General features: G+C 42.4%; 2 protein-coding genes across 2 annotated transcripts; both read left to right on the forward strand.

Annotated features, from left to right (window-relative positions):
• Positions 1-867: 867 nt before the first annotated feature.
• On the forward strand, positions 868-5221 carry LOC124281757. The gene is made up of 5 exons (XM_046717730.1): positions 868-1010; positions 2873-2998; positions 4017-4109; positions 4552-4568; positions 5045-5221. Exons 1-5 carry the CDS (start codon positions 953-955, stop codon positions 5219-5221), a joined length of 471 nt encoding a protein of 156 aa, XP_046573686.1. The 5' UTR covers positions 868-952.
• Positions 5222-6766: 1545 nt separating this feature from the next.
• Positions 6767-11449, forward strand: LOC124281738. Its single transcript, XM_046717708.1, has 5 exons — positions 6767-6896; positions 9397-9528; positions 9926-10018; positions 10480-10496; positions 11340-11449. The coding sequence occupies exons 1-5, from the start codon at positions 6839-6841 to the stop codon at positions 11370-11372; spliced, it is 333 nt and encodes a 110-aa protein (XP_046573664.1). The 5' UTR covers positions 6767-6838; the 3' UTR covers positions 11373-11449.
• The last annotated feature ends 443 nt before the right edge of the window (positions 11450-11892 follow it).

Consider the following 11892-nt stretch of genomic DNA (forward strand, 5'->3'; position numbering starts at 1 on the left):
GGTCAACTGTGATTCGAACAGGAACAGGAACAGCCACCTAATGCATCTCTGCACCTCGAAATGGTGAGCATTTGACTATTTGCCCAATCGTACTTGTGATGAGTGGGTGAGTTGACTTCTTGCGTACAGCGGACACGGTATTTAATATGAAGGCCTTAATTCTGTTAATTCCAAGCTGTTGCCAGGATGATGTTGTGTGTCATCATCTCCTGACGCCATGGAGCGCACGTTAAGCGATTTGTGTGCCTTCTCCAGACTCGACAGTCCCTAAACCCACACATCGCTGAGGGAACACGTCTCTGGATTGGTCATAGCATGACATAGTTCAATCCTTACACATTTTCATTTCACTTCAGTGTAACAACCCTTTTCGCCGGAACTGTTTATATTTCCAGTCCGTTTTCTGAAAAGACGACAGTAAGAACATTCAAAACGAATAAAACACATACGTTGTACAAAGTTATTTTGGAGAGGTAATAATTTTTCATAGTATTATGGTTGTAATAATCATAGGCGTGTTTGTATACAAAGCAAACATTATTTTGTGACTATATTTCGTGAGGACATTTCCAAGCATAATTGCAAGTCTGCTCTGTGTTCAGGATATGAAAATGCTAAGCTCAAAAAAGTATGTTATATGTCAGTGATGTATGAACTCACATGTAACAAGACAGTCCTGCTTTGAGTGGCCAAGAGTGTAGTTTACAGTTTTAATTTTACGGTTACTTTTATTAGAAATGATGACTGTACCTTTTGCAGGATTGTAAGTTAAGCGCCGTTTATTGGCATATTGGCATGCACAATATCGACAGCCTTTGAAGTCCTTTTGGTGAAGTACTAACACGTGTTGTGTCGTCGGCGAGGGTGTAGTAGTTCTACAGATAAGATTAGAATAGGGTTTTCTAACCTTTAACCAGTTTGTGACGAGGCAGACGTTTACAAGACAGGGAGAATGTGGCAACTTTTAGTAGCAGGTCTGGTGGCGACGGCCGTTATTGTCGAGTCTGCCGGTAATTCTTTTATGTCTATTGTAGAGTCTGTTGTTTGTTATTGTCCGTGTGTAAATGTGTATCATGTGGCATCGACTGGGTAAAGTAAACACTTAATTTACAGGGCCATGCTTTCAATGTTGTTTCTTTTCAGAACTTCTTTACAAATGGACCGGGAAGTTACTTTGTTAATTTCAATTTAAATGTACTTGTACAACACATTCCGAGGCAAAAGTGTTTTGGTAGCAGCTTGTAGACGAGGTACAGGCCAATGACTGTTTCAGTGTCTCCGTCTCATCATTGTCACAAAATGTCTACCACGTTTTCAGAATTGGAACATCTTGATAAAACTAAAAACTGGTACAATTAACAAAATAACGAAAATGTGTAAAATGTACATGTAACAAATCGCCAAAGATTGCCGACAAAATTAGCATTGCACGAGAATGTTTTCGTACAATAAAGCATAAACCCTGCCCTCTTAACCACATACGTAAGAAAAATAAAATGAATGAAGTTATTCAAAATGTTATGTGAACACAGACACATTTAGAAGAGAATGTGGCCTGTGGCCTCGTAAATGCTGATTGACTGATTGAATTTCATGTCTCAACGAAACAATGCCATTGGCCATTTGGAGGTTGGTGACTGTTTGTCAGAAGTCAGAAGGCCACTGAATCTCCCAGGAAGACTTTGGCACCTTCAGAGGTGAAGAAATGGATGTTGTCGCCATCAGTGGTTGTGAGTTAAGTTGGGCTTCACGTCACATCGGCATTATTCCAGCCATATAGTGACGAGATCAAGTCTGCATTCATAAACATTGTAGGTCCAAAGTCCAAATAAGTTTTACTTTGAAACATATATATTCATTACATTATTATTTTAAAAAAGAAAGCACCAAATTCAAAAGCAGGCAATTCGTTATTCACATTACATAGTTACAATTTATGATACAGGTCGACTTCCCTCAGGTAGTTACACCAGGAGAGGACTGTTGTTGGAGGACAGAGAGATTGACATGACATGACATGACATGACAAGACATGACAGGAGGGATATGGAGGCGACGTAATGAATGTTTGGCAGATAGATTTGAAGTGTTGTCAGTCATCTCTTACACTGGAAAAAGCCTTTCTACACGTCCCTGGCAAGTACCGTTGGTTACCGTAACGAAATCATTGGTCTATTTATGTATTAGTCACGTCCTTTTCAACCCTGCAATGCCTGACTGCTATTGAATGTCACCTGTTCGTGTTCTTGTTATTCCTGTTCTTCCATGACCATCCATATCACCTGATTTTAAGTCAAAGAAGATGTGTAAGAGGAACTTGTAAAACAACTTAAGCCTGAGGACATTGCATGACGTGTTTTCGGTCTTACAGTAGAATGGAAAAACACTCCCTGACTGTTTTTGTGGAATCTTATGGATTCGAAGGGTTGGCCAGTCATCACTTCCTGTGCTTGTCATATGCGACATTGGAGGAGTATTTGCAAACTTTTGTGCATGTTGGAAAGGAAATGAGCTGCTCGAATGTCAATGAATTCAGCTACTGGTTTCCTTTTGGAGTGAAGTAAAACTTTGTTTTCATGACAAAAGTGACCGCGTTAATTTATATACATGCTGTCGTGTTCTGAAGGATACGTTCTTTGAGAACTTGCCAGAACTGCATGGATTCATGGGGAATATGACACCTTTTCACTACTGGGGATGATGATATTCGCACCTCAACATGCAATTTTTTTGCCCTCTGGATTATAGTCATCATCTAGCAAATCAGTGACTGCTCACCTGGAAACAATCATAATAGCCCGACTGTTGTTAACGTGTTAGGGGTACAGCACAACAGCGTGTCTTACTTTGCCATCAGTATTGTTTATTCCAGATGTGTGTCCGACTGATCCCCCGGGAATGATATATGGGTGTGCCTACATGCCCAAGTGCTTCGGGACCTGTGGGGCAGGACAGAGGTGTTGTCCTCACATATGCGGCGACCGTTGTGTGACAATTGGTAGGTAAATGTGTTCAGATACTTCCAGACAGTATGTGCATGTGTTGCGATGGGTGGGGCTTGTGTTCGGACTTTAGTAGACCGCCTCCGTGGTGTAGTGGTTAGAGCCTCCGCCCGGAGAGCGGAAGGTCGCGGGTTCGATCCCCGGCCGCGTCATACCAAAAGACGTTAACATATGGTACTTGTTGGTCCCTGCCTGGCGCTCGGCATTAATTGGTTCAACATGGACTGGTTGGCTCGGAGTCAGTATAATGTGTCTGAGTGGGGTATCCATGCTTCACTGCGGCGTGGTATCTCAATGGGCTAGCACTATAAAACCAGCTTAGGTCTGGGCTAGTACAAGCAGCCGCACATACACACGCACACGCATGCACGTCGTCATATGAGCGAAATATTCTCAAGCACGACGTTAAATCCAATTTCACCTCACCTCACCTCAGACTCTAGTACTTTTTACTCTGGTAGGTACATGTGTTGTGATGGGTGGTACATGTGTCCAGATAGGTAGGTTATATTTATATGTTATATTTAGGAGATAAACATATAATGTTGGAAAATCGGAGGTATATAACGAAATTATAATAGTTCGTTATATACCTCTATTATACCTCTGATTTTCAATACAGCATGTTTATCTCCATTCTACAATACCGCTTTATTAAGATTATTAAAAAAAAATACACACTGTGTTGGAATATCTGAGGTTTATAACGTGATTATATACCTCTCAATGACTTACATGAACCAATCACAGTCCAGTATATACTGAAGTCATGGTAAAATTAGGGTTAGGTATGGTTTCTCATTGAACTACAAACTCTAATCTCAGCCGGATTTTAACCCACACTCCCAGAGGCAGGCACCTAAAAGCCAGTACTCAAAGGCACCGATCAATCCCACTCAATCCCACGACTCCCACAAAATATATAATATGTTAAATCGCCACAAGCCTTTATTAAGCTTGTGTTATGTACGCTTGTAAAAAGAGAATAAAAAACATATTTCGTGTCATTTCCAGTCCACTGCGATCCGATCGACTGCGGTTCACTCACGTGTAACTTCGGCTTCCAGCCAGACAGTCGAGGCTGCAAGACGTGCACCTGCAGGACATGTACGTTACGTTTCAAATGTTATGAGCGATTGATGGAGTTTATTTTAACGCCACAGCTTTTCAGTTCTGTAATGGCGTGTCATGGTACCTGGTAATAGGGGAAGGTAATTTGTGTGGAGCGTAGGCGGAATGTGGCGCCGACAAACCAAGACTTTTCTGAGATTTGAACTCACAACTATCAGCTCTATGCTGTGGGGACGGCATAGAAGTCCAATAATGATGAACACCAAATTTCACCATATCTCCAAAATGGCATTTCTCACTTTTAACACAGACCGAAAGAAACTACAACAGACCCCAACTATAAGGATGTAAGTTAGGGATGTTTCCCCAACGACAGTTGATGAATGGTTTCCAGAGGGGACGATTATATAATTATTTAATGAATATAACATGTGGCGTTGTTCTGGGTGATTATATTTTGTCTTTGTGTATCTTTCAGCGAAACCTTGCACTACCGTAAGTACCTATTTCATGTCTGGTACTCAACATACTCTAAACACTTCTTGTACTGTGTAATGAATGAAGGAAATTGATTTAACACCCCTTTGAGCAATATTTCAGTTTTATCAGAGGTGTCAGATAAAAGTCAAAGATCACCACATCTCAGGTGACACGACAAATTGTGGAACGAAGACCACAAATGTCCCTTTTGAAGAAACAATTTGAAGAAACTCATTGCATATTTCCTTTCATTAAGCCCCATCTCATGGAGATTCCGGCTTGGAATAGGTCAACATCATCCGAGGTCATCGCAAATACATGGGCCCAGATGCGATTATTTACAGGCCGCTGTCAGAAAGCTGGACCATATCTTGTTGCGGTGTAAAACAACATTATTTTAAAAAAACAACTCACACACCAGCATGCAAACACGCACAGTCACAGGCAGATACCCTTTGATTATCATTCATCCTTCTGTCTTCTCCCTTTAGTTGCAGTGTCTCCTGAGTGGATCTCTGGGGAAGCCTCGCGCCTGTATGTTGGTAGACAGTATACACAGCCCGTCGTGGTTGAAGCCCCGCGCCTGTATGTTGGTAGACAGTATACACTGCCTCGCGCCTGTGTTGGTAGACAGATACACAGATATACACAGCCCGCGCCGTGGTTGAAGCCTCGCGCCTGTATGTTGGTAGACAGTATACACATATTACCGTCGTGGTTGAAGCCCCGCGCCTGTATGTTGGTAGACAGTATACACAGCCCGTCGTGGTTGCCTCGCGCCTGTCCTCGCGCCTGTATGTTGGTAGACAGTATACACAGCCCGTCGTGGTTGAAGCCTCGCGCCTGTATGTTGGTAGACAGTATACACAGCCCGTCGTGGTTGAAGCCTCGCGCCTGTATGTTGGTAGACAGTATACACAGCCCGTCGTGGTTGAAGCCTCGCGCCTGTATGTTGGTAGACAGTATACACAGCCCGTCGTGGTTGAAGCCTCGCGCCTGTATGTTGGTAGACAGTATACACAGCCCGTCGTGGTTGAAGCCTCGCGCCTGTATGTTGGTAGACAGTATACACAGCCCGTCGTGGGTTTGAAGCCTCGCGCCTGTATGTTGGTAGACAGTATACACAGCCCGTCGTGGTTGAAGCCTCGCGCCTGTATGTTGGTAGACAGTATACACAGCCCGTCGTGGTTGAAGCCTCGCGCCTGTATGTTGTTGGTAGACAGTATACACAGCCCGTCGTGGTTGAAGCCCCGCGCCTGTATGTTGGTAGACAGTATACACAGCCCGTCGTTGGTTGAAGCCCCGCGCCTGTATGTTGGTAGACAGTATACACAGCCCGTCGTGGTTGAAGCCTCGCGCCTGTATGTTGGTAGACAGTATACACAGCCCGTCGTGGTTGAAGCCCCGCGCCTGTAGGTTGGTAGACAGTATACACAGCCCGTCGTGGTTGAAGCCTCGCGCCTGTATGTTGGTAGACAGTATACACAGCCCGTCGTGGTTGAAGCCTCGCGCCTGTATGTTGGTAGACAGTATACACAGCCCGTCGTGGTTGAAGCCCCGCGCCTGTATGTTGGTAGACAGTATACACAGCCCGTCGTCGTGGTTGAAGCCTCGCGCCTGTATGTTGGTAGACAGTATACACAGCCCGTCGTGGTTGAAGCCCCGCGCCTGTATGTTGGTAGACAGTATACACAGCCCGTCGTGGTTGAAGCCTCGCGCCTGTATGTTGGTAGACAGTATACACAGCCCGTCGTGGTTGAAGCCTCGCGCCTGTATGTTGGTAGACAGTATACACTTATTAACAATAGACATGAATATTTAATCAAATATAACGCATGTGATATTTAGGATTTGGCATCTCAGTCAAGTACAGATTCTAGTTCTTTGGGGGGTTGATTCCTATTCGCATCCCCAACCCTCTCACAGAATAATGCACCTAATTGCAAGCTCACAAAGTCAGCAATCTTACCCACTCTGCCACCGTGGCTTCCACTTGGCCATCGATTATTAAAAGCAATACATTATTTACGTTCGTATATCGTATTCTTGACGTAAAAGGATGTTTGAAATTTCTTAATGTTTATAATCTATTTTATTATTTGGAATAAACTTTGAAATGTTTGATGTTTGAAATGTTTGAACTATTTATAAATATGATAATTCTACACTCTGAAGAAGTGAGACCAGTATTAGATTGTGTGTGGGTGACCATAAGCTAGTTCTATAGATAAGATTGGAAACGAGTATTCTAGAACCACCTTGTGGCGAGACAGACGTGTACAAGAATGTTGCAGCTTTTAGTAGCAGGTCTGGTGGCGACAGCCGTTATTGTCGAGTCTGCCGGTAATTCTTTTATGTCTGTTGTAGAGTCTGTTGTTTGTTATTGTCCGTGTGTCGATGTGTATCATGTGGCATTGACTGGGTAAAGTAAACACTGAATTTACAGGGCCATGCTTTCAATGTTGTTCTTTTCAGAACTCTTTTACAAATAGACAAGTTACATTGTTAATTCAAATTTAAAAATAAATAATTACAATGACAAAAATTAATCATATGCAATTGTACATCATGTTACATCAACTCATTCCGATGAAAAATTGTTTTGGTGGCAGCTTGTTGCTGAGGTGAGGGCCAATGAATGTTTTCAGAATTTGAACATTTTGTTCAAACTAAAAACTGGACAAATCACAACAAACTACATTGTTAATATCAATATTAATATTAAAAATTACATTGACGAAACAGTTATACAATTATTCAACATGCTATATCGACACATTCAGAAGAAACGCTGTTTTAGTGGCAGCTTGCAAGCGAGGTTGAGGCCAGGAAGCATTTATCAGTACTCACTTCTCCGTCCCACTTTTGTTACAAAATTTCAGAATTTAACATTTTTTTAATTTAAAGAAAAACTTGACTACTAAACCATAACAATAATGTGTAAAATGTACATGTAACAAATCGCCAAACATTGCCGACAAAATTAGAACTGCACGAGTGTTTTTGTACAATAACGCATAAACCCTCCCCTCTCAGCCACATACCTATTACAAATAAAATGAATGAAATTATTTCTGAATGTTATGTGAACACAGGCAAATTTAGAAGAAAATGAATACTCGTTTGAATGCAATATCAGTTCAATAGTTCCAATTACATATATTTCACTATTGTTTTGTATCGATTACTACTTAACTGCTTGGTCCATTCATGTACCAATGTCACGTCCTTTTTCAACACTACAATGCATTACTACTGTCCTTGTTCTTCCTATTCCTGTTCTACAATGGCCATCCATATCCCCAGATTTTAAGTCAAAAGAACATATCTAGGAGGAACTTGTACGATAACGTAAACCCGAGGCGCAGACACTGCAGGACTTGCAATAGAGTGGAAAAACATCCCCTAACTGTTTTTGTGGATTCGAAGGGTTGGCCAGTCATCAATTCCTGAGCTTGTAAATGCGACATTGGAGGAATATTTGCGAAACTTTCATGTATTGGAAAGGAAATGAGCTGCTCGAATGTCGTTGAATTCAGCTACTGGTTTCGTTTTGGAGTGGAGTAAAACTTTGTTTTCATGACATCATGGTGATCGTTTGGGATGTTCCAATTTCGCCTACATCCCATTTCGCCGAACGAAATTGAGGATGGCAACTCATCCGCCCCTCATTCAGTGAATGGGATGGCCCACATTTCCTGCTCAGTGTCTCCAAAAGAATATGTTCACTGTTTTGTTTTGTTATTTTATTAATTAAAGTGGTTTGTTGCTTAATAATGCAAATTACTGTAATAGGTTTGAGATCAAAGTCACTTTATATCTATGTTGATAAGATTTGTTGTTTTAATAAAGCCTTAATAAAGTGGCTACTCTCAGGCTTCCTGCTCAATGTGCAATGTTGTTATGTTCTCTTCCCCGTGTACTGTTGTTTGAATGTACAGTATGTAAGGGATGTGAAATGTTGGTTGTGATGTCAAAATGGCAAACGCATTTCTTCAGAGAGTAGAATTTATTACGACACAGAGAGGCGGGCAGCAAGTTCTATATGATGGATATCGCTATCGACTAAATGTGAAACGTCAGTCTCGAGCTGAGGTTGATCTGCAAGAACCTTGGACTCAGACCCTAAATGGCGACCAGTTCCTGTGCATCGACGACGGTGTTGACGACAAGCTGCTCGTATTTGCTACAACTGATATGCTAGATATTCTGAGTGAGGCAGTGACCCTGTACATGGATGGTACTTTCTTCACATGTCCCAGTTTGTGGGCGCAGGTTTACATTGTGCATTGATTGTATGGTGGACGAGAAAATGTACCCTGTTTCATTTACTTTGCTGCCAAATAAAACCAAACAGACTTATGTGAGACTTTTTACTCTGTTGAAGAACACCACTGAGACCGTTACCGGTACGGTACCATCGCCAGAAGTAATCCAGACTGATTTTGAAGCTGCCGTCATTAGTGCCATTGCAGAAGTGTTCCCTGAGTCGTCACCCCTCTAGGGGTTGTGACAACACTGAAAGAGTCTGCACACAAAGTTGACTCCAAGCTTTTTACACCTGGTCACAGGTGGGCTCGATCTCAAGATCGCTGGATCACTAGCCTGGCGCTTTAGCCTGTTCGCCCACCACGCTCACGTGATAACCTTGCATTACTTGGGATGATGATATTCTCACCTCAATATGCAATTTGTTTTTGCCCTCTTGATTAAAGTCATCACCAAGCAAACCAGTGAGTGATCACCTGTAGCAGTCATAATAGTCCGTCTGTTTCTCAACTTGTTAGGGATACAGCACAAACCATCTCGTGTCTTTCTGTTTCATCAGTACTGTTTATTCCAGATGTGTGTCCAACTGATCCCCCGGGAATGGTATATGGGTGTGCCTACATGCCCAGGTGCTTAGGGTCTGGGACCTGTGGGGCAGGGCAGAGGTGTTGTCCTCACATATGCGGCGACCGTTGTGTGACAATTGGTAGGTAAATGTGTTCAGATACATTGTACTTCCAGACAGTATGTGCATGTGTTGCAAATGGGTGGGGCTTGTGTTCAGACTCTAGTACTTTTTACTCTAATAGGTTCATGCGTTGAGATGGGTGGTGTATTTGTCCAGATAGGTAGGTTCTTGTGTTATATTTGGGGTTACGTACGCTTTCTCACTGAAGTACAAACTCTAATCTCAGCCGGATTTGAACCCATACGGTCAGAGGCAGGCACCTAATCTCCAGCACTCAAAGGCAGCGATCTTACCCACTCAACCACCACGACGTCCACAAAATATAACATATGTTAAGTCACCACAAGCCTTTATTTGGCTTGTGTTATGTACGCTTGTAAGAAGTGAATAAAAACACCTTTCTTGTCATTTCCAGTCCACTGCGATCCGATCGACTGCGGTTCTCTCACGTGTAACTACGGCTTCCAGCCAGACAGTCGAGGCTGCAAGACGTGCACCTGCAGGACATGTACGTTATGTTTCAAATGTTATGAGCGATTGATGGAGTTTATAATTACGCCACTGCATGCATTCCAGTTTTATAAAGGCTTGTCAGGGTACATGATATTAGGCATGGTGGTTTGTGTAGAGCGTACTCGGAACGTGGCTTATCTGAGATTCGAACTCACGACTATCAGCTCTTGGCATATATCAATAATCATGAACATCAAATGTCCCCCCTATCCCCGAAATGGCTTCTCTGACTTTCAACACAGAAACTACAACATACCGCATAAGGATCCAAGTTAGGACTGGGAATGTTTCTCCTGCGGTAGTTGATTTATGGTTTCAAGGAGAGACGACTATATCATTATTTACTGAAATTTATTGATTGATTGTTGCTTAACGCCGCACTTATTTAATGAATATATCCTTTAGGAGTTATACGGGGCAACTAAACTTTCGTCTTTCGTCATTTGTATCTTTCAGCAAAACCCTGCACTACTGTAAGTACCTATTCTGTATCTCGTAGGCAAAACACTCTAATGGACCGTTCATAATTCATGGCGAGAGAGAGAGAGAGAGAGAGAGAGAGAGAGAGAGAGAGAGAGAGAGAGAGAGAGAGAGAGAGAGAGAGAGAGAGAGAGAGAGAGAGAGAGAGAGAGAGAGAGAGAGAGAGAGAGGAGGTGGAGAAGCATGTAAGCATAAATATACCCCCAAAAAAAAACACAAAAAAAACAAACAAAACAAACAAACAAACAAAAAACCACTTTAGTGACCCTGCCCTGCATGTCATGTACAAAATCAATTAAAATCATCGTCATCCCTCCAAGCCATAAATTATGAACGGTCGCTAAAGTTATACAGTACAGTGTAAAAAAAGAGTTAACCCAACACCCTTTGAACAATATCTCCGTTTTATCAAGGGTGAAAGATTGTCACCACTCGCCCCTTTCCGTAACGCTATTCGGCTTGTCCCGGAATAACACGAGTTGGTCACGAATGGTCAGAACTCATGATCATCATTTCCCGGCAGAGGGACACATCACACAGCAAATTGTGGCTCCAAGACTACAAAGGCACCCGTGTCCATTACGTGAAAAGCATGTTTTTGGAGTGAGTGAGTGAGTTTAGTTTTACGCCGATTTTAGCAATATTCCCGCAATATCACCAGAAATGGGCTAAACACATTGTAACCATGTGGGGAATCGAAACAGGGTCTTCGACGTGACGAGTGAACACTTTTAAACACACACGCACACACGCACGCGCGCACACACACACACACACGCACACACGCACACACCCTGCTGTTGTTGATTTATCCTATTTTCTGTTTCTCCCTTCAGTTGCTATGTAGGATAAATGAAGCTGTGGGATAAGGACATCACTGACAGGACACAACCTGAAAGCCTCTCTTTCAAGACTATGTGAAAGATAAATAAATCAAGTACGTTTTGTTCTTTTGGTTAGAGTTTTGTTTGCTCTGTATCATCATACACGACGTTGTGGGTTATTGCGCATATACCAAGCGGGTTACACTATAATTCAAGCAAACGTTACAACTGGGTATAATTCTTAAGACATGAACCCCATTGAACATCTCTGGTATCATCTTGATCGTTACATGAGACAGCGTGTACCAGCGAAGCTCCCTGCCTCACTAAAGTGCTAAAGAAGTGTGGACAGATGGAAAAGTTGAAAGAGATTCCCGACTTCTGGAGATGTTGGTCAAACCAGCAATGTCAGTTCAATGTGTTTACCCTCTATAATCCGATCTCTGAACCTAAGGAATTCTAAACATGTTTCGTTTAGAACTGTCTAACCTTTATCATACTGCAGTGAAATTAAAATTATATCTCTGACTCATGTGTTAGCCAGTGATCGCACCACTCAGCAGAT

The sequence above is a fragment of the Haliotis rubra genome, unplaced genomic scaffold (assembly GCF_003918875.1).
Source record: "Haliotis rubra isolate DU_JTF1 unplaced genomic scaffold, ASM391887v1 Scf289, whole genome shotgun sequence".
Classification (NCBI taxonomy): Eukaryota; Metazoa; Mollusca; class Gastropoda; order Lepetellida; family Haliotidae; genus Haliotis; species Haliotis rubra.

Excerpts from the sequence above, each read along its gene's own strand:
- LOC124281757 (XM_046717730.1), top strand. The coding sequence starts at position 953 with ATGTGGCAACTTTTAGTAGCAGGTCTGGTGGCGACGGCCGTTATTGTC. Across the intron at positions 1,011-2,872 it reads CGTTATTGTCGAGTCTGCCG|ATGTGTGTCCGACTGATCCC; the intron begins GTAATTCTTTTA and ends TGTTTATTCCAG. Across the intron at positions 2,999-4,016 it reads CGACCGTTGTGTGACAATTG|TCCACTGCGATCCGATCGAC; the intron begins GTAGGTAAATGT and ends TGTCATTTCCAG.
- LOC124281738 (XM_046717708.1), top strand. The coding sequence starts at position 6,839 with ATGTTGCAGCTTTTAGTAGCAGGTCTGGTGGCGACAGCCGTTATTGTC. Across the intron at positions 6,897-9,396 it reads CGTTATTGTCGAGTCTGCCG|ATGTGTGTCCAACTGATCCC; the intron begins GTAATTCTTTTA and ends TGTTTATTCCAG. Across the intron at positions 9,529-9,925 it reads CGACCGTTGTGTGACAATTG|TCCACTGCGATCCGATCGAC; the intron begins GTAGGTAAATGT and ends TGTCATTTCCAG.